Source organism: Ambystoma mexicanum, chromosome 3p (assembly GCF_040938575.1).
Source record: "Ambystoma mexicanum isolate Mex_15411 chromosome 3p, UKY_AmexF1_1, whole genome shotgun sequence".
Taxonomy (NCBI): Eukaryota; Metazoa; Chordata; class Amphibia; order Caudata; family Ambystomatidae; genus Ambystoma; species Ambystoma mexicanum.
The window spans coordinates 224929304-224951221 of record NC_090925.1 but is presented as its reverse complement, the minus strand read 5'-3'; the positions used below and the strand labels follow the sequence as shown (position 1 = coordinate 224951221).

Below are 21918 nucleotides of genomic sequence, written 5' to 3'. Positions count from 1 at the left end.
CTATATGATAATAGCCAGCGGATTAAATATTAAGGGCTGTCTCCTTTTAATTAACATTAAGAGAAGAGATTTGTTTTTTTAATCCTCGTACGGTGCAACGTCTCCAGATATTAAAGGCAATCTAGGGCGGAGGATGTACCATAAAATACAGAACAGCTCTTCCACTTGCTCTCTGTGAACCCAGCCGCCTATGGTTTAGAATCCATAGTTGACTCCCTGGTTGGTTTCACATGTGTCCACCCTCAACTGCTCATCAGTCCTGCTTCCTGGCCTCCTCCTATGTCCAGAGCCTCAGCAAATATCTTTCACCCTGTTTGAGTGACAATCTGCTGACACGATGGTTTGATATCAATTGTTTTTGTTTTCTCTTTCTCCTCTCCAAATCATTCTCTCAGTGCCTTCAGATATGTGAGATTCAATAGGTAAAGGCTGATATTTCTCATCCCATCACAACTTTCGTCTTGGAAGGATAGCTCAGTGGCAACGTGCTCGCCTTAGAAGTAAGACGACACGAAGCAACAATAAACGTGTTCACCATTCCACTGGAGTCGTGAGTGATCCTTTTTCCTCATCACTGGTGAACAGCCGTGTTCTGGGACCTTTGAAGTCGTTTGATTTGTTTGTCAGGTATCCCCATAAGAAGACCATTTCCGTAGTCCAATATGCAAGTAACCAAAGCTCCTACAACGTTTGTGTGGTCTTTCTGATTGATAAATGATTAAGCAGCAGGAGGGAGAACAATATAGACTTAATCTAAACTCCAATCTGGTGATCCCTGCCCAAACTGGACTGCCTAATGCATCCTAAGTTTTTACTGTGGATGAAAAAGACATGTGTATTCCTAGGAAGCATGGAGGCGGTGGGCAACAAGAGTGGTCCGCAAACAAATGTTTCCACCCCATGAGAATCAGCTCGGTTTTGGTAGGGTTCAGCTGTAGTTTATTAGTGGTCACCCAATGGTTTTAACCCCATTCCTGGGTCTGAGTCCCTATAGATAACTTACTGGCCCTGTATGTAAATATCTCTTGTCCCCAAATGTGTGACACACCCATCCCTAGAATAGCGATGCTGTGCCGCCTACAAGGGGATGTAGAGATACTGGCCCTCAACTCTCTCACTACTTTCCTAAAACAGGCTAATAGGTGCACATAAGTTGATGGACGGTTCTCTTCTTTATTGTCACCGCCACCACAAATGTGTCTTATAAATAATAAACTGTTGTGGTCATATTGGCCACCTTCAGCTTGTTATAAATCTATCAGTTAATGTCCTATTACTGTTAGATGTAATCAAAATGATGTATAATTCCTCGAGCCCTATCTTCAAATGTGTATAGGATCTCGGAGTTGTGGTCATCAACCTATCAACTCTACAATCTGTCACCCAATGGACCGTTTCTTCGATTCATTGCAGCATTTTAGATAGGGATTCTGAGGTATTGCTCACTCGCATATGGAATTCAGTGTCATCTGAATACAAGGGTTAATCCAGATCATATTTCTAGAAAATGTCCACCAATGGTTGTAAACAAAGATTGAGCAGCAGTGGTGACAGAGAAAATCCCCGGGGAAACCCACATTCCAGCTGTAGCCTATTCAAAATACGCCCTGCCCTTTTTATGACAGTAGGTTAAAAAAGATTTAAACCAGAGTAGCACCTTGGTGGAAACTCCTGCCACGTAGGCAGCCTGGACAGAAGGATGTTGTGGTCTACTGTTTTGAATGACGCGGATAGATCCAACATGACTTTTGTGAGATCCCCTTCATCCGCATGTTCAAGTATATCAACCCACAGGGCCGCAAGGGCAGAATCTGATCATGAATGAAAAGTATCCAAAAAGGAAAACATCTCAATAAGTTGGAGGGTGACTATTTTTCCAGTGTTTTTGCTGGCCATGGATTGCCTGCCACTGGTCTAGACCATAGGCTCCAAGGATGTTTTTTTAGTAAAGGGGATACTGTTGCTACCTTCAGGTCAGGTGGAACTATACCTGGGGCTAAGGACAAACAAACAAATGTGGTAATAATTGGTCCTTGAAAAGGGCATGACTATGTACTGCACATGGCGGAAAACCACAAAGCTGGTCATTAGTAGGTTTTAATGTAGCTAAAAGTGAAATAATAAGATCAGAGTTAGCTGGTGAGAAGTCAAAGTGCCCTTTTAGCTGTGGGGATGCTTCTGTCATGATACATGTCCTTACCGGTGCTTTGCCGATCTCCTCCTGAATGGTTTTATTCAGTATGTAATGTTGTCAGTAGTCATGATAGAGAGGGATATCTCACATCATCAGAGACGATGGATGTAAAAGGACTTCTTGGTGCATTTTGTTGTGATTCACATGGCATATGCGGGGACCTTTCAAGACCTGTGTGCGCATTGCCGCTGATGTATAGGGGATGTGGTGTACTCTTCATGTTTGCATAGAACTTTCCCTTCATTTCCCCTGGCTTTTCTCTGCATGGAAGGTCCCCTTAATTTCCACTGGCTCCATTCTGCAAACAACCAAAACCTCTTCAGTTCCCCTCTACTGCAGCAGGACACACCCCATATTTGTCTGAATGTACATGTGTTAGCGCTAACACATACCTATGAGCCACATCTTTTGTCCTCAGTGGGTGGTCACATAGGCTGGCAGGGTACTGTGGATCATTACCCTTGCATCATCAGTCGACTCTAGGACCAAGGCATGTATAGGTCAAAATCAAATCATCTGCACGTTGAGGGTGTGTTGCATCTTGTGCTTCCTGTACAGCTGATCGAGGGCATGAGTGGGCACAAATGATACATGAGTTTACTTCAGGGAACCAATATGTGGAAACTGAGCAATATTGTAGAATCTTCCTTTGATGACATTAGTGAGTTTCATGACAGTCGGTAGATTAATGTGTTTAGCAGCATTAAAAAAGAGCATGTAAGGATGTGCGAGAAAATTGGCTGTGACATGCCATGCAGCATGTGTGCAAGATGCTAGTATCTAGGTTATGTAGCACTACCACCAACTGATGTAGAGGAAGTGCGCCAATTTGTGCGTCAATTTGACTTTCCACTTGACCCTGTATGAGCTGCAGCAATTCCAGGATGGTGTTCCTATCTTGACGAGAGAGGGTCAGCATGCATCTGTCTGTAAGTGCCCATGGGGCAGCTTTTGCTCTCTGTGGTCTCTTTCTCCTCCTCATCTGTGTTGCCCTCTGCTGTTGCTTGCCATCATCACACCTTATGCCTTCAGATATGAAGAACAGCTTGTCTATGTGAAGTGAGAGGTGTCCACCTTTCCGAATGGTGGTGTTTGTGTGGTGTGTATTGTGTGGTTTGGGTGGTGTGGCGTTTGGATGAGCCTTTTCTATCCTTTGGGGCTAATAGTAGTCACCTGTGGGTGGTGTCTGTGCAACTGACACACATTTTCGCTTGCTATTTGCTGGAGGTCATTTCTTTTTTGGGAGGAGGGGGGCTTTGGTGCTATTTTTGTAAGCATCAGTACTCAGAATCAATGGGTGTTTATTAGATTCAATACATCGGGTTGCTTGCATTCATTGTTTATCAGGTGTGGTATGTGCCTTTAACTGCATATTCTTGTTATCACTCATCTGTGTCTGGTGTTTTGCATATGTATTTTTTTTTTCTTTGAAGAGTGCATAGTGGAAGAACATGGCATATTCCAAAATACTGCACGCTTTACCAGTACATCCACGTTATAAATGGGGTCCTGGGTCTCCACATCTTACAAGGTTGAGCAAGGTAACCATCAAGTTCTTCTATCCCTGCAAGTTGATAACAGTCATTCTTTCCCACATTTATGTGAAGTTTGCATTCCAGAATGAGAGTGATAATGCAGATAGAGGTGACCACAACCGGCTACCCAGAACATTCTGAGTGTGCGTGCGGTGTACACGAAGCTGGTTGGAACTCCCGTTCTTTAGATAGACTCATAGGGCCCCATTGCAAAAATACACTTTGCACTGCAAAAATATGCACAGTTCCATGAATTAGGGTTTGTGTCGGCAGTGCAAAGTCACTTTTCAGCAATGCAAAGTCACTTTGAACTGTGCAAAAATCTCCATGTATGGGGACCAAAGTCTTTAGGGGAAAGATAGGTATCCCAAGGACAGCTTTATCAGGCCTGAATCCCTTGATTGAGCAGACAAGAGACATTCAGGGGTTAATCCCATTGGTAGGTAGCACAGTACATACTTGTTTCACATAAGTTCTTTGTCGTCGGGTAGCTGCACGCCAGCGGTTTGACAAACTCCAAGAAGATTAAACTCAAGCTGCTTCCACTCTTATTCAATGAGGTTCCATGAAGCAACCTTTGCTGCACCCTTTCTGACAATAACATACACCAGCCATCAGTGGATGCAACAACGATTGCATACTGTTGCAAATAATGTAATGCCTTTCCAAACAATGCATGTACTGTCGATCACCCAGACTATGGTCTGCCGAACTCTGATACAGTCTAAGTGCTTCAAGACCATCACAAGGGCAGGTAAGTGCTATACGCATAACACAATGCAATATAATATAGCAATTGCGGAAGAGCTGGATGGAAATTGGGGACTTTTCTGAATCCACTGTGGTTTGCATTGACATAAAAGGCAATCACTAAACCTCACAGGTAAACGAGCAAATGAACCATAGCATGGCCTGCGTGCCTTAGTTTTTAGCCTGTCAGTATGTCTTTTCATTGGTGGAAAGGTAAGAGGAGTCAGTTTACACCGAGGAAAAACAAAGGAAACAACACATTAAAAAAAAAGGACTGAGCAGAATGGAAATGGTTTGAATAAAGGGGGATCAATATAAAGACATGGAACATACTGTCTGTTGGGTTTTCCTGGTTCGTTGAGGCCCTCAGAGACAAAAACGTACATTGGGGCAGATTGATACCTAGTAAATTCAGTGCCCCCGTTTGCCATCAAGTGTTTCGAACTCCCCTTGTCAATCTACCAATCAACATAAACTTTATTTTCGGGCATGAGCCCAAAAATGGGCAGTACAAAGAAAAGTCTTGGGAGGATAGCTCAGGGCAACGTGCTCGGCTTGGAAGCATGACGACACGGAGCACGACAGGTTCGATCCCCGGGTCCGCGCTAAGAACCCTCTGGGTATTAAGCGCGTTATAAATAACCTATCATATCATATCATAAAAGCTCCCTATGGTCTTAGTAGCACTTACCATGAGAAGCTCTCAGGGCCAGTTGACCTTTCAGGTGGGCCTTTTCGAGGAGCTCGAAATGGAAGGGTCCAGAGTAGGGGTTTATGTCCTTGTCCTCCACGGGCAGAGTGAGGATGGACTCATCTTGTCCGGCGCACAGGGTCACATTTGGCTGGATGAGTCTTGGAGTGTTGTCATTCACATCCTTCAAATTGATAACCAGCGTCGCTGTGCTGGTCATTGGCGGGACCCCTGGGCGAGAAGAGACACATTATGTCATCTACAGCAAAGACGAGCCAGTAAATTACAAGAGTAAATGATTAAATCTCTATGGGGCACCATCTTTCCAAATAACACCGCTTTCAGGAGTAAGCGTAACATACTGCCATCATTTGAACATGGATAAATGAAGAACCACATACACTTGCTGTCACATACATACACACACCTATACACAAACACACACCTGCAAGGAGACAGAGGAGAGGGCTAACGTTCAAACGGTGGAGGAGCAACAACCCCCAGAGAGTTTATGTGGATAGTACAAATATTTACTTTTGTCTGCCCCTTTCCTATTGCTGGGACTAGTCTCCAAGTTTTAGACAACTTTGCATTTGAAAGCCCCCTAGGCCCAGGGACGTCTTTTCACCAAAATGCCAGGGGTAGCCAGGTGACCCTTGACCTCTGATGGCATCACAAGAAGTGATGCAATTTAACCACACCCCAAAGAGACATCACGGGAAGCGATTGAACGTGATCTTTCACCCCTTTAATGAGCCTAGCAATTATTTTATAACATTCCAGAAAGACACATTACTTGTTATTCCTATTCTTTCTTTTTTAGGGTCTCTGCTCAAAGTGTTACACTTGTGGAACCCCCTGTTTATTTAGTAAGAGGCCACAACAGAAAATCCAGCCACTCCAGAAACAAAGAGCCACATTGCACTGGCCACAACCCAGAAGCTTCAATTTAAAAAAAAAACTAAAAAAAAAATGAAATATACGTTTTTCGTTTTTATTTGATTTGTAGGGGTAGCCAGGGAGACCACAGGGGTAGCAAGAGAAACCTCAGGGGTCGCAGATGTGACCGCTGGCGACTCCGAAATGACATCTGCACATAGGCTAGTGACGTTTCACATAAAGAATGATAGGGTTTAAAGATAAAATACACATTTTCATTGGTACCTGCCGGCTTTGTCAGTTGCTAGTTCATGTATGTCAAACTGTCCATGCATAGCTCTCAACTCACACGCCTTTGGCGGGTGTCACCCGGCTTGTAAAGGGCTGACTCACCCGCCAAGCCTCCTGCACACCCATTCATTGCAATGGGCATCTCATCCGCCAAAAACAAAATTGGGTGATTTCACCCACCTTTGCAACACAAATGGTTGAGAGCTATGTCCATGTAAACCTAAGTGGCACTATGGTTGATTTGTCATTAAGGTCTGAAAAACAGGGAACTTACTACAAATCGAGGGCCCTGAAGTTGTACTCTTCGATAGCATAAACTGACGCAGCATGACTTAGTATAACAGCACGGTAGCACCTTGCGCTGGCCAATCAGAATGCTCAGAACACGGGCTATTTTCACAGGTACCTGTGCCCCATGTCCCCTTTCGATTCATCGCACATATGCAGTCGGAAGCACCCCTTTCAGTAGCTTCACAGATCAAACACAGGGCTCTTTTGGACCAACAAAAATGATAATGAAAAGATAAGTAAGGGTTTCTTGAAGACCACTCTTTTTCTGAAATACCTTTCCCCTTTTGAAAACCTTCCGGTCATCAGCAGTGAAAAATGAATGGCTAAGTACGGCCATGAATTCTAATATACCACAGGTACTTTTTGTTCTTCTTCTTTTGTTGTTTTAAGGATTTGGTGATGCTAACTGTGCAACAGGCTAAAATTAATTTTATTGTATTGTTCTTATTTTAGCATCCTATTGCCAGGTGAAGTGGCTTCAAAGTGTGGAAAAACAAGGCACACAAGCTGGAAAAAGAATGTTTTGTGTGAGACCAATAAATGCAAAGTCTGTAATCTTTCCAAAGGCAAAAATGTATTCCACATTGCTCCTTTTTCAATTTCTCGTTATCGTACACTTGCATGTTTGCCTCAAGGGGAACGAATTCCAGAATTGTGAAAATTACGGAAGTGCGCACAACTAGTAGAAACACCTGTGTTGTAATATTCGGCGGTTCAAAACTGCAAAGGAACATTATTCAACACTTCTTCTCAGACAAAGTATTAACCCCAATATTCTTTGCAATCAATCCGCTTGGGCACTAATATGATGAGTGATAAAATGGGCGCGGTTAAGAAAACATGACCCCGACCAAATAATTTCCCTTTCAAAATGTTGTGTCCACTGACAGAGACCTCATGGCACAGGATTGTGACATTTATAATCAACTACTATGATAGGGAGTACAGCATTTTTCCTGCCCTGTAGTTTTATTTTCCTTTTATTTGTTTCTTTTTTTTTTTGTTGGTGTGAGAGGAATCCTCAACCCAAAGCAATTAAAAAAACAGCTGTTTTTTAATGGTTTATTTGGTTCGCCCAGGCCTCCCATCACCACCCATTGACAGGTGCTCCATGGGTACAGCAGGCAGGTGGACAATGGGTGCACAGGGGCTCAACAAGACACACATGGGTAGTTTTCAACCGTATAACCCCAAAATATCGTGGCCGAAAATCCTGCAGCCCAAAATGCCATGTTTCGAAAATATGCATTTCAGCACGTTTATATGTGTGGGGTGGGTTAGGGTAATGAACATTGCAAGGGGCGTATGGGGCAAACTGTGGGTGGTCTCCCCGTATATAAGTGTAGTGTGCAGGGGGGTGGGGGGAATCAGCAATTTCATCGACAGGATACTTTGGGGGAAAATATCACAGATATTCGTTTTCAACTAACTATTGAGGAATTTTAGCACAGAGGGACAGCATAAACAACAGACGCTTTGCTTCTGATGTCTATCATGTTTCACTCAGCATCCCTTCGTGGAAAATGTCCCCATAGTTATAGTTACTCAGCTACAATTCTATACATTTGACTGTAAATTGGTAACATTCGTGACACTGATGAATACGTTTGACCCCAGGATCACTGTGCCTATATGCATAGTTATGTCCATTGGTAATTGGTCTACACAACTACCCAACTTCCAGGGAAGTCCAGATTGCACTGAGAAATGTAAATATCCAAAATCCAGTTTTGGGTGGCTTCAGGGATCCATTTTGCATGTCATGCCTCTGATATAGCTGATAAGATACCACCAGCGTTTTATCCAGTATAGTCATGTTTGTTCTCAGCTACAGGAGACAAAGATGTAACTGGAATAATGCCTCCTGTACCCGACCCAACAAGACTAGAAACTCAGCATGACGATGTCAGAGAAGCAAGACAGTGAATACAGACTGATTGGCACAGAAACCTTTGATCATTGGCTATACCGGTGGCAAGAGAAAAACACTGAGGTAGTGTAGGCTTTGTTGAAGCAGATTAACTCTGTGTCTTGTCTTGTTTTCCAGCCCTTTGGTCAGTTAACACTCCTATGTGTACGTTTTCCCAACACCTCCTGGAGCTACTGTCAATTCAGTCCTCACAGTAACCATAGCAATACTCTTTTTATGGGACTAACACAAATCCGATGAGCACCTGCAAGCCACCAATATGGGTACTAGGCATCATCAGCTGGCTCTGAAGACACCCCCGCAGGAAACATTAATTCATTAAAAGGATTAACTATTGAACACCAAGAGGTTTGACCCAGGTCCAAGGTATCAACCACCACTTCTTTAAGCTCAATGATAGCTTTATACAACGTCAGATTCATCTCCACTCATATCATCTATGACACTCAGATCTTCTCCTTTCCCTCCTTATCTGATGAGCTACGGTCAAACATTTCTATCTGTCTCGCCGCCATTAAATATTGGATGGCATCTCACTCGCTCAGGTTCAACTCCTCTAAGACTGAAGTTCCCTACTTCTCATCCAAACAGGCTATCTCTTCCACTCCCCCTCTTCTATTCATCTAGCCAGACTACCTTCCTGCCTTTGCTTCTGCTCGCAACCTTGGTGTCATCATCGACCCATCTCACAACTTCTTGCTCTTAATCTCTAAATATGTCACAGCAGCTAACTTAATCTCTGATTGGGAGGTCCCAAATATGGCCTGCATTCCAGCCACCGATTTCGAGATGCCAGAAGCATACTCGCCAAGATATGTGACGTATAAGGAGAAAATAAACCAACAGAGAGCCACAGTAGGGCTCTGTCCAGTGCCCATCAGAAGGACTTGTATACCTATTGAAGCACCAATGAGCAGACAACCATGGGCCGCACAATACCCCCTGAGACAACCGTACCAGCAGTTAACATGAAATGAATACTACTTGCAAACTCTCCCCGAAGAGACCCTAAGAGCCTTAATGGAAGGCAAGTGGTGATGACCCAAGGGCTTGGACAGACGTACAGATGAACATAAAGCACAATCAAAAGATGACACATAGGGACGAAATGTGAAGAGTAATGATGTATTGGACTTGTGAAAAGAAACAATGTTGATATATAAAGAAACGTAACCATGAAGTGAGATGAAGTATGCAACTAACTAACACCTGTAAATAGGCTTGGAACGCAAGAAGCTAAGGAAACGGTGCTGCTTGCAATGCTGAGTAGAAGAATAGAGCAGCAAGCGCCAATTATATATCTACCTCAATGAAGCACATTATACAAGTGCGACTCCATTTTGTAAAAGCAGAATTAAGCCCAGGCTACAAGGGGCCAACCAGGTCGAGATTCATATTCCAGCTAGAGCCAGAAGGAAAGAGCGGAATCAAAAATAAGCACAAAGCAGCTCATGCCTGGGAATTCGACGTCAACTCAAGGAAGGGAGGAGAGCAGCAACTTCGAAGAAACAAAACTTAAGAGCATAGGAGCCAGCCCGTGAAGGTTGAGATAAGGAGGCCCCAGGCAGGTGGCAAGGCTAAGGAAGAATCAAATACACGAAAAGATGGAAAATGAAGCAGATTCACGGTGAACAGGCACGTGACCAGCCGAGCGCGAAGAGGTACCAACGTCTGATGTCACCCAGAACCCGAGGATGCCATAACTTTTCCTGATAAGAAGCTACAGTTTCGAGGCCATCCTCCGCCAACTAATTGACACATAGTCCTAAAGTACTGATTTATGGAAGGGAGGCAGGGTGAATCTTGGGGCACACAGCATCAGGGTGTTCATTCTTCAATGCTGCTAATTAAAGTGGAGATTTATGCCTAGGGGTGTAACCCACCCAATCACAATGGACCAAATAATCTAGGGTCCTATAGCTAGTAGAACCAATAAGACGTGGTACTTGTAGTGACCTCTATAATGAGTGATGTAGAGGGATGGGGGTAGACGCCCACCCAATAAGAGTTATCCAATCCACACACTCTGTTACCATATACAGATATAGCCCCTATATTTAAGTTGCCTTCCCCAACCAATAGAATTGCATGACAATTTTGGAGTGTAACACGTTAGTGATGACAAGAATGTACTATAAATATTGCTGTCTGAATGAAGAATTTGGAAGTTGAAGCGAGACAGGTGATTGCAGCTCTGATGATTTCCATTTGTTTCCCTGTTCTTTGTACTTGTCATTAAACGGACTTCCCTTTGCCAAACCATTGACTTGTCCTTATTGATTGGTGTTGGAGTAAGAGAATCCTGCTCCCCATCCTCCTCAAGGTGCAGCTATCTCGTTTTAAGGTGCCGGAGGGCGAGCTCTGAATCTCATGGGCCCGTTCAGAGGTTGCTCCGCCCTCTAGTACATCTCTTCAGCATCAGAAAAATTAGGCATCTTCTTCCCTTCAACACTGCTAAGCATCCAATTACCTCTTTCGTACTCTCTTGATCAGACTACTGTTCGTGTCTAGTCTACGGCCTTCACAACTATGCTTTTTCACCTTTTGAGAAAGTCCTCAACTTTGCATTCCGTACACTCTTCAATCTTCCCAGATTCACCTCCACTGCCCCGGCCAGTCAGTAAAACTGGATAGCTATGAGACAGAGAGACAAGTAGAAACTCATTCTCATCATCTTCACATCAATATACATACTTGCCCCACCATACCTATTGGCCCATCTAACTCCTACTCCTGTCAGAAGAACCACATTCCCTGTTCTCCTCTCCTCGACCTCTATGCGACAACCCCACATCACTTATTGCTCACCCTTCTATCCTAAAACCTAGCACTTCCTCCACTATCCTGTTCCTATATCATTCTCGATTGCCTTTGTCCCTGGTTCATATGTATAGCTCCCCTGCATCATCTGGACTTATTTTCACATCTTCTCATCCATCGTTAAGGACACTGGTCCGCTGCTCTGTAAATCTGTGTTAAAAAGGTTTGTATGCAATTTTTTAACCAAATTGCATTGTTTTCCCTGTAATTTTCATAAAATAAATAAATAAATCTAACCTATCACTTTATTAAACTGTTGCTAACTGTTTCCTTGGCGACATAATTCCTCTTGAGACCTCCACGATTTAAATGGGCAGGGTGGCAGATGGGGGAGGTGGATTGAGGAAAAACAGTTATTTGGCACTGAGGAGGATAAAGTACTTTGCATTCCTTCATAAGAAGGCATTGACAGATGTTGAGGTTTCTGATACGAAGGAAGCATTTTTGAAGAGAAAATCCCAATTACAGAAACGCGGGCGATTGACACTTTAAAACAAAATATGAAAATAATCTTTTGGAACTTGCCCAGAGAGACTCACAGAGCAAACCTCAATATCGTGTTAGTATATGCAATTTCTTCCTCTGAAACAAAGCTGGTACAATCTCTGAACCTGAAGTTCAAGTAAAGCAAGTGCTCTGTAAAAAACCCTCCAACTCCATATGTTACCAGTGAACCATGCATTCCCCTACGCATCCATTCTCCCACACACTTGCTCCCTCAGTTCCCCACCTACTCATTCCCTTACCCACTCACTTTCTTGCTCACTTTGCCCACTCACTCATGTTGAACTCAGAAGATCTGGATTGGGCGCAAGAGGTCAGATGATCAGTAACCTACCGTCATCCACTGCGAGCAGGATGGCAGTGTAGCTGCTGTTCACTACATATGGAGACTCCCTGTCCAAAGCAGCCTTGGAGGTGATCACACCCGAATGCTCATCCACGGATATCCATCCCGCCGGGTCTTTAAATACTGAGTACCTGTGATAGGGAATATGTACACTTACTGTGAACAACTCACTCATAGTTACTTACAGATAGGTACCGAACATAAGGCAAACTAATTTCTGTAACTTAATTTCTGTCATATGTGTTCACCATTCAATGAGCATCTATGGGGTTTCTATACATATCAATGTGCATGCCTCTTGGGTCACAGGTAAGAATGAAGAAGGGTCGTCAACTACAGTGCTCAAGGGCCGGAAACATGTTGGATGTTCAGGATATCCCTCATTAATACTCATGAGATGAATTTGCATACAATAATTTTAAATTGATTGATTGATATTTTATTTCTATCACGCTCGTACACAAGTGTTTCAGAGCGCGACAAGGCAAGGGAGGGGAACAGGGGAGAACAAAACAGCGATCTTACTAGGCCCAGTGACATTTAGAACGTGCAAGTGCATGCGAGAGGGGGGAGGGGAAAAGTGCATGGAAGGGGGGAGAGGTGGAAAGTGCGAAGCAGAGGAGAAACAGATAAATGATGGCTATCCTGAAAATTCATTAGGATTCCGGCCCTCGAGGCTGGTGTAAAGAATCAGTGCAAGCATGTTTGCACCATCTGAGACCCCACATTTCATACCTTATACCCTATGGCAATGGAGCAACCTTATTATTATAACCTTATTATTGAATTCTAGAACCACCCGAATCGTAGTTGCCAGCGTTGCCGTGTTATAGAGCAGTGGCAGCACCGGCAGCAATCCATATGTTTTGACCTGCTACGCCCAGCACCCCGCAACACTGAATATGCTATCTAGGGCTGATGGGAGTCCTAGGCCCCAGTTGACCACCACTTGTCTAGAGGCCATCCGTTGAAAAGGTCTTCCTATGTGTAGCCAGCAAAGGTGTTTCAGTGGTTTAAAGTAACGGAGAACAGAATGATCTCTGCATCATACGCATGGAGACAGCGTGCTTCTATTGTTTTTAAATGTTCAAGGTTGCAATGCACCAAATGACTTTGAAACATGCAAGCAAGAGAGCTTAAAGTAACACTGCATAACAACATCCGTTTTACGTACGCAATTTCGAAATATATTCTCCAAAGGCCGGAGTATTCACATCATTTCTGCAAAAGTTACTGCAAACTAATACAAAACATTCAACAGTATTTAGATTCTTAGTATCCGTATACATTTCTGCAATGGTGCTATTTCCCAATGCTTGCAATCAGATTGCAAAGGCAAGTAGTACTATTGCAAGTTTAGAGCAATTCACTAAACAGCAATGACAAGTCACACGTCTTCAGCAGGTGGAAGTGACATCACTATTGATGACAGCGTCCGGGAAGGGGTTTCTAGGGAGCCGAGATTTGAGGACCCAACAAGGAGGGCTGCAGCTATTTCTATGATAAATTAGTGGTTTCATCGAATGACGTGTATGTCACATCCTTAGCACTGAGTAGACAGTGCTAAGGCCGTGAGATAGAAGTCCTTCCTGTTTTGACTGATAAATGAATTTAGAGCTGCTGCAGAATTATTGGTAGAACACATGAAAAGGGTGAGGTAAAAACAACACTATATGCCAGGGGTCTGCAACCTTTGGCTCTCATGGTGTTTTGGACTACAGCTCCAATCCGCCACAGCAATCACAGTCAATGGTGAGGGATCATGACATCTATAGTCCAACACAGCTGTAGAGGCGCAAGGTGCAGACCCCTGCTGTCTGCAATGCCTGCACACTGCTGGGCATAGTTGAGAGTGCTTTCATGCCATACAATTTACTTTGTCCTTTCCAGGGTGTAGTTGTGCCCCTTGGAGCTGGTGGATAGTAGAGTGAGCATGGTTTGATGCTGGCGAAAGGTAGCTATATGTTTACTTTGTTGAATTGACATGCTGTTTAGAGCTTAGTGCCAGCCAATGTATTACTAACTGCATGTTCTTTGTTCTTTGTTTTCCTCTTCATTGCATTGTTAGTACAGATGGTACCTTACACGAATTGTACACGCACAATTCATAGTCAGCAAGGATATATATTTAGCAGAGCACAACGTTATCCATGATCAAACACAATCATCACAAAACAAAACTGTACACGAATCATAAAATGTGATTGATATCGCAATCACCGTCACCTATCTGCATAATTTAGAGGAATGTGGTTTAGAAATGGGCTGCTTGCATTTGATACATGTGTGTCCATAGGTTACATTATTCTGGCTTTCAAATCAAGTGTTTAATTAGACTTTCTGTCTCTTGCTCAAAATAAAAGTAAACCTTTACCGGGTGGCTGATGGTATCTGTTTTGTGGAAACGTGGATGTTATAGAGTCTTTCTTTTGGTCGAAGCTTAGTGGCATACTCACTACCAAACATCCACCTTTTACACATGTGCACTGTGTAAGTCAGCACTAACATACCAGTTTGGAGATGTGAGCGAAGCTGTTGGCGGTGCAAAGTGACACTCTGCACAAGACAACATGTCTTGCAATGTCAAGGTTATATCTATTGACCCATGAAGACAATGGACCTCATCACGATTTTGGTAATAATCTAATGGCAAATCTGCAGAAAAACGACCCACCTTGAATACCATTCCCACCACTCGGCCCTGAGCACTTGTCAGGATCGTGGCACGGTGGTGTAATTACCCATTTCTGGAGTCCATGGGACTCCTTTGGGATGTCCAACAGGTTTACTTACTTCATTACATGTGGTATTTCATCTGAAAATCTGGCGGAATTACCGCTGGATTACAAGTGGTGGTAGGTGGTGTTTATCCCCATGTATTGGAGTCCATAGGTCTCCATGGGGATTTCAGCAGAATTACCACCAGTAGTAATTCGGCCAGAAGTTAATTCTGCAGATTTGGCCTTTTTTTTGGCTGTAAAGCTGAGGAATTGCCTCCAGCATTGTGCTGGAGGTTTTCCCTCTGCCTTACCTCAAAACCGTAGCTTGGTGGTGTGGTAATGCGGTTGTAATGCAGTTGTAACCCCTTTAGCACTGAATTACCACCGTGTTTGGCCGCACCGCTAAACTCATAATACAGGGCCTGTAAGCTGTAATACAATGCAGTAAATCCATTTGACCTCCTAACCCATAGTTTGGAGATGCAATATTGCAGTGGTAAAGTGGCAGCAATGGTATTACCGTCACTTTACCACCAACCTTTCTACACCACCATATTCGCAATGAGGCTAAACATAGTTTAAATTCTTATCTGATTTTCAAGCAGCTGGACATGTTGATTAAGACTCACCAGCTGTTGGATGAATTCCAGATCCTGGTGCCTAAAATGTGCTATGTTGGAGCATTCCTTTAAATGGTAAACCAGTACACGCATGGCACGCCTAGCGAGTGGCACTGCCATGCTCTTACTTTGCCACCTACCTGATTGTGTTGGGAAATGAAGTGTCAGGATCAGTGGCATTTAACACCCCAAGCTTCATTCCAGATGTTTCAGTTTCTTCCATATAGATGGAGATTTTTGGAGGGTGCAGCTCAGGGGGGTCATTGATGTCGAGCACTTTAACCATTACCGATCTGGTCAGCCCCTCCTGTAGCTTTCTTGCTTGGGTTTTTCCAGTGTCAACAATCCAGAGGCCGTTCGTGGACTGCTTCACAACTTTGCACATGAAGAAAGGCTCCTCATTTGCAAGGGAGATGGAGAGTTTGTTTGTGGGGCCGCTTTCAAAATCCAGAGGCTGTGAACAAAGGGCCAACAGGAGTTAAACGACAACTAAACAACCCCCAAAAAAAACACCGAATTCTATGCATTTAGACAAAAAACAGAATGCTACCAAGCAAAAACACACCAGCCAATGAAACGTCCAATCGGCCCAGTATTTATTTTTGATCAATATTGTATTGACAATTTTCATAAAGTAGAACATGGTTACAGATGTAGGGTTTCAGCTGACGCCTCAAAGTTGCTAATAATAAAATAATACGATTTTTCGATAGGATTTGACTGTATTTGGAGACACAAATGTAGCAATCACAGTGTACATACAACAATAGAACTAATCAGGATGGTATTACATAAACCTTCCACATGTCCTTTCAATGCATTTATACAGCAGGGCACAGTACTAAGAGTAGGTCAAACGTTGCGAAGGTGCACCCATGCATCGAAACATGTGTCTTACACTAAGCCCCGTGCTAATTTTACTTGCATCATTGCAGAGTGTCGGTAATACCACCAGTGCTCTAAAAAAATTAGAACTTTCACAAGTCGTTGGCTTTTTTTTTAAAGATGAGCAGAGATACTAATGAAACACACACACACACACACACACACACACACACACACACACACACACACACACACACACACACACCCTCCCCCCCCCCAGAGGAAAAAAGGCCACATGGTGGGGATAGAAATTAAGCAGAGAAAGGTGTAGAGGTCAATACGTGACTGTGCCGAGGAAGAGGAAGTGTAACATGTTATGGAGAAAAAAGTAAAAGTAATACGTTGTTATTTTCTCAGTTAATGTAGTCTCAGACAGAAAGGGCAGAGACTTATATTTTAAACATATAGATAATTAGGAACATCCCATTTAATTTCAAATTTATGATTGGGGTTTCTACTTCAAACCTGAACCTTCTCAAAGGCAGTGAGCGGGCCATTTCTGTTATCCACTCGTTCCTACTTTGACTCCAGGAACTTGGATTGTCTCAGTAGTTCGCCTGTGATAACCATCACACATTCTCAGTAATCCTAGCCCGTACATTTCCGGCCCTCAACTATACAAAAGAGCATGAGATCCTCGGAGGCTGGCTTACTAGAGATTCCAGACTAACAATGGGATCCTCTGCTGTAGTCCTACCACATGCGCTTGCTCAGATGAAGGGCTTGTAAGCGATCATCATGCTTCAGCCCAACCTTGGACATTCTAAAGTGCCAAGGACGAGTATGCTCGTCCTTTTTGATTAGACTTGCATAATAGCCTGGCACTTAAGGGGTTACGGTAATCAATATACTGAGTATGGCTTCTGCCGGTTCTATGGGACATTTTACCGCAGCCCCCTCCTAAATCCCTCCCAAATACCCCCTACCTTTATTATGACCCTAACCCACCCCTCAGATAGATTTCAGGGAAAATGTGACAAATTCTCCCTCGATGTAATAACCTGAGATGGAATCTTCACAGCCCGCTTCTGCCAAAGTCGCGTTACTCTACATAGAGGATGGGCGCTTTTGTCATACCTGAAGCAGGCATTACATTTGAGAGAGAAATACTTATTGACAATTCAAACTTTATCAACTTTTTTATGTACACATTCTGGTGTCATATCCTAAAGACCTGCTTTGGGTTTGTCAGAGACTGTATGGGCCTCATTACGAGTTTGGCGGCAGCCATGGAGCTTTTAGCTCCATGGCTGCCGCCAAACAGGGCTCCTTTACCGAGTTCCCAGAACGAGGAATTACCGGGCCATTCCGAGTTCAGAGGGCCCGGTAATTCCTCCCTCTGGGAACCCGGGCCCGGACCTTCCCCATTTCCATCTGAGCCCCGTAGGGCTCAATGGGAATGTGAGCAAACAACGGGCCGATTACGAGCGGCCCGTTGTTTGCTCTCTCTTCCCGTCCCTGGTTCTACCAGGCGTCCTTACCGGGTCCCGCGAGGGGACCTCGTAATCGTGCGGAATGGAGTTAACGGGTCCGCATCCATTAGCAAAACCCGTTAAGCCATTCCGCCGATCTTATAATGAGGCCCAATGTGTCACAGTGGTCTTTTTTTTTTTTTTTTTAAATAAGTATGCAGCCATGTTTTAAGTTCATGCATTTATTTTAAATATTATGATATCAATTGAACTATATGGATGTGCACCTTTTTCTCTTCTCTTATTGATGTGATGGATTTTTATATTATGTATTCAAATGCGTTTATGACAACTATGTGTCACAATGGATCTGATGATGCGATCCGCCAAGATACACAGGACATCACATTTACTGTAAAAGGCAATAGTTGTGATCTAAGTTCGATGTAAATGTTAGTGAAAGCATTTTGAACAATTCACCTTCAGTGATCGCATGATTTGTCTGACCACGATTGTGTATATTTTTGTGAACAGTTGTATTGGTTTATTCCACCATTAATTTCTGGGAAATCAAATAGTGGAATGGCACATGCAAAAAATACAAAGACATTCACACTTCCAAGGGGGACAGAAACATGGTATGAGGAATGAAGGTCTGTACATGTTACAATGGAGGTATGACACCAACATGTTAATGCTAACAAATGCCCACATTACATCTTCACAACATACATGGCAGATATTAAAAAGAGGCCCACAATCATACAGGGGAAGATTTAGGGGTTCATTACGATTGTGGCAGTAAGGGGTTATCGGCACCAGTAAGGATGCATTCCGAGGTCCCTTAGCGAGTCCCACTAAGGCCAGCTGGTAAAACCAGCCGCCCTTAGCGGGAGCCGATAAGGGACCAGGGAGCTAATAAAGGGGCCCATAATTTATGGGCCCATTATTAGCTCCCTCCCCATTCCCATTGAGCCGTATGGGGGCTCGAATGTGAATGGGGAAGGGTTTTCCGAATGGGGACTTACCGAGTCCTCCAAGTCCAAGGTTGGAATGACCCAGTAAGTCCCCATTCAGAGAACTTGGACACGACTTTGCAGGCAGCCATGGTGCTAATAGCACCATGGCTACCTCCAAACTCGTAATGAACCCCTTAGTCTCCAATCATTTAGGTACGTGCATGATGACAATGGAGTGGTAAGACATATGTGATATGGGAATGAAATGCCCTCATGGGTGGTGATATAGGGCCTCATTACGAATTTGGAGGTAGCCATGGCGCTATTAGCACCATGGCTGCCTCCAAAATCGTGTCTGTGTCCGGTCTGGTGGAGTGGGGATTTACCGGGACCTTCCGCCCTAGGCAGACACGGTGAGTCCCCATTCCAAATGCCATTCCCCATTTCCATTTGAGCCCCCATAGGAAGGCGCTAATATCAGGCCCGTTATTAGCGCCCTGTTCCCTTAGTGGGACACGTAAAGAACATGTGGTCGGACCACACGTCCCTTGCGGTTCCCGCTAAGCGACCTTGGAATTGGGTGGTAAGGGATTACCGGCACCGGTCTCTTTACTAGTGACCGGTATCCCTTACCGCCCACCTCGGAATGAGGCCCCTAGGCTGTGAAGACTGTCCTCCCATACCTTGCATGAGGATTGTTAGACCAGGGTCTAAGAAAAGGTTGACAGGGTTCGTCTACCTCTTTCAGTGTGCTGAGCCAGGCACATTCCGATCTAGGTCGGAGGAAGTTCTTGCTAGTAAGTGTTTGGAAGCAGATATTAGTAGCCGGATGAATGCCTGTTTCTTGCCTGTGTGCGGACACAGCTGCTACATGCTTCCATGAGGATGTAGATTTAAGAGCTGGTGGTATTGCAAAGGCAGAGTGTGACTGCGACCCCCTAGTGTTAGAAGAAATGTAGTCTAGACTCTGAAGAACATTATAAAGTGGGTTTGGATATGAACAGCAGAACAATGTTTAAAATGGACCTCCTGTGTATGCCCTAAATAGGCCTGGAAGAACTTTCCAACAACAGACACAAATCACCTGAATAGTGGGTGATTAATCAAGGACAAGCCCAAGACGAACTTCGAAAAACGTTGTCTGAAGCTCAACCACATGGCTTAAATGGGGACATGTTGGTGGAGCTCCCATTCAGTCTCAGGCAGCTATCAGAGTTGCAGGACATCATTGCTGAAGGCACGATTGGAGTATTTAAGGAAGATTATATAAAATGGAGAGAATTTAGAATAGTTGTGGAAAGAAAGGTAACAAGAGGTAATGAGTGACTGTGACACAGTCAGAGAATGATATTTAGGGTTTGTTTTGCTAACACACCATTATGTGACACTTTAACTTAACTGGAGTGGGTGAACAACTCAAGTGCCATTTCCAGAGATTTTAGAAAGTGGGTGACAGACCACTCAGTGGGCCTCATTTCATGGTAGGATGTAACCATGGCGCTATTAGCACCATGGCTACCCCTTTAGCGCATTCCGGGCCGTGTTCCTGGAATAGGGACTTACTGGGTCTTTCCAACCTTGGAGGATCCGGTAAGTCCCCATTCGGGGAACCATTCCCCATTCCCATTCAAGACCCCATAGGGCTGAATGGGAATGGGGATGGAGCTAATAACGGGCCGCAATTGCCGGGCCCGTTATTAGCTCTGAAGTCCCTTAACAGGTCCCTTCCTCAAAGCCTGGTAAAACCAGGCTTTGAGGAAGGGACCCGCTAAGGGACCTCGGAATAGGGTGGTAAGGGATTACCAGCACCAGTGCCCTTACCGGTGCCGGTAATCCCTTACCTCCTACCGCATAATGAGGCCCAGTGGCCTTCTGTTGAAGCAAGTGGACGAGACAGAGGCAACAGGATGACACTGGGGATGAGGAGCGGGACGCAACCTCAAATTCCTGAGGGTAGCTTGTGGGAGGGACGTTCTCATCTGTTTTGCTATGAGGGAGCAGCACAGATTCTGTGGAACTGGCAGGTGTTACACCAGTCAGTGTCCATCTATTGAAGTGAGTGGACAAGACACGTGCCATTGGGTGGCATCTGGGAGGATGATCAGGAGGAGCCAGGAATTTCTGATGGCAGCTTGTGGCAGAGACATGCTCATCTGGTTTTGCTGGAAGGTGCAGCAGGCATTCTAAGAGAAGGGTCAAAGGAGGGTCAAAACAGTTGGTGTCCATTTTTTGAAGAAAATGAAAGAGACAATTGCCATCAGTTTCACCTGGAAGGAGTGAAAGGAGCAAATAATCCATGACGGCAGCTTATGGGAGGGTCAAGCTCACCTAACTTTGCTGGGTATAGAAACAGAGATTCACAGAGGTGGCAGGTGACATACTAGTCAGTATCTATCTCTTGGAGCCAATTGATGAGACACATGCCATTGGCTCACCGCTGGAAGAAGGAGCAGGGGAGCCAGGATTCCCTAAGGGCAACGTGTGGGAGAGTTAAGCTTATCTGATTTTCCTGTGAGGGAGCAGCAGAAATTCAAGGAGACAGCAAGTGACACACCAGTCAGTGTCGCTCTCTTGAAACCAGTGGAACAGTCATGGGCCATCGGGTGAGGGCGGAAGCACAGGGAGGAGGTACACGTGAGCCAGGAATCCTCTTTATCAGCTTTTGAAGGAAATGTGCTTGCCCGATTTTGCTGTGAGGGAGAAGCCAAGAGACAATGAGGAGTAGGATGGCCTAGTACTTCACATTCAAATGCTGAGGGTGCACTAATGAGTATATTTGATTTATGAAGAGCACTGATAAGGGCAGTTGCTGCAGAGCAACATGTTACCTTGTTCTCCACTGTAGAAGCCTGGGTGCCTCATTTTGTTCTCCTGTGTCTGCAACCATGCTGAAAGGAGGTTGAATGGACTACTTGAAGTTCTTTTACTGTATTGCCAGCCACGGTTGGGCGTGGAAGTTGTTAAGGATTTCAATCAGGCGACGCACACCTTAGTCTCGGCCCAGTATGCAGACGCAATTGAAATGCTTATGTTTTATGTTAGATTCTATGTTGAGATGATATACCACACATATCACACCCCCTTTTCAAAT

General features: G+C 44.3%; 1 protein-coding gene across 2 annotated transcripts in view; it reads right to left on the bottom strand.

Annotated features, from left to right (window-relative positions):
* Positions 1-21918, bottom strand: part of LOC138580293 (cadherin-like protein 26) — a 769589-nt gene that overhangs the window by 210237 nt on the left and 537434 nt on the right. For both annotated transcript variants that reach the window (XM_069650709.1, XM_069650708.1), the window contains exons 9-11: positions 15712-16025; positions 12220-12362; positions 5171-5401 (exon numbers count right to left, since the gene is read on the bottom strand). In XM_069650709.1, coding sequence (XP_069506810.1) covers positions 5171-5401; positions 12220-12362; positions 15712-16025 — 688 coding nt within the window. The remainder of the gene's footprint in view (positions 1-5170; positions 5402-12219; positions 12363-15711; positions 16026-21918) is intronic.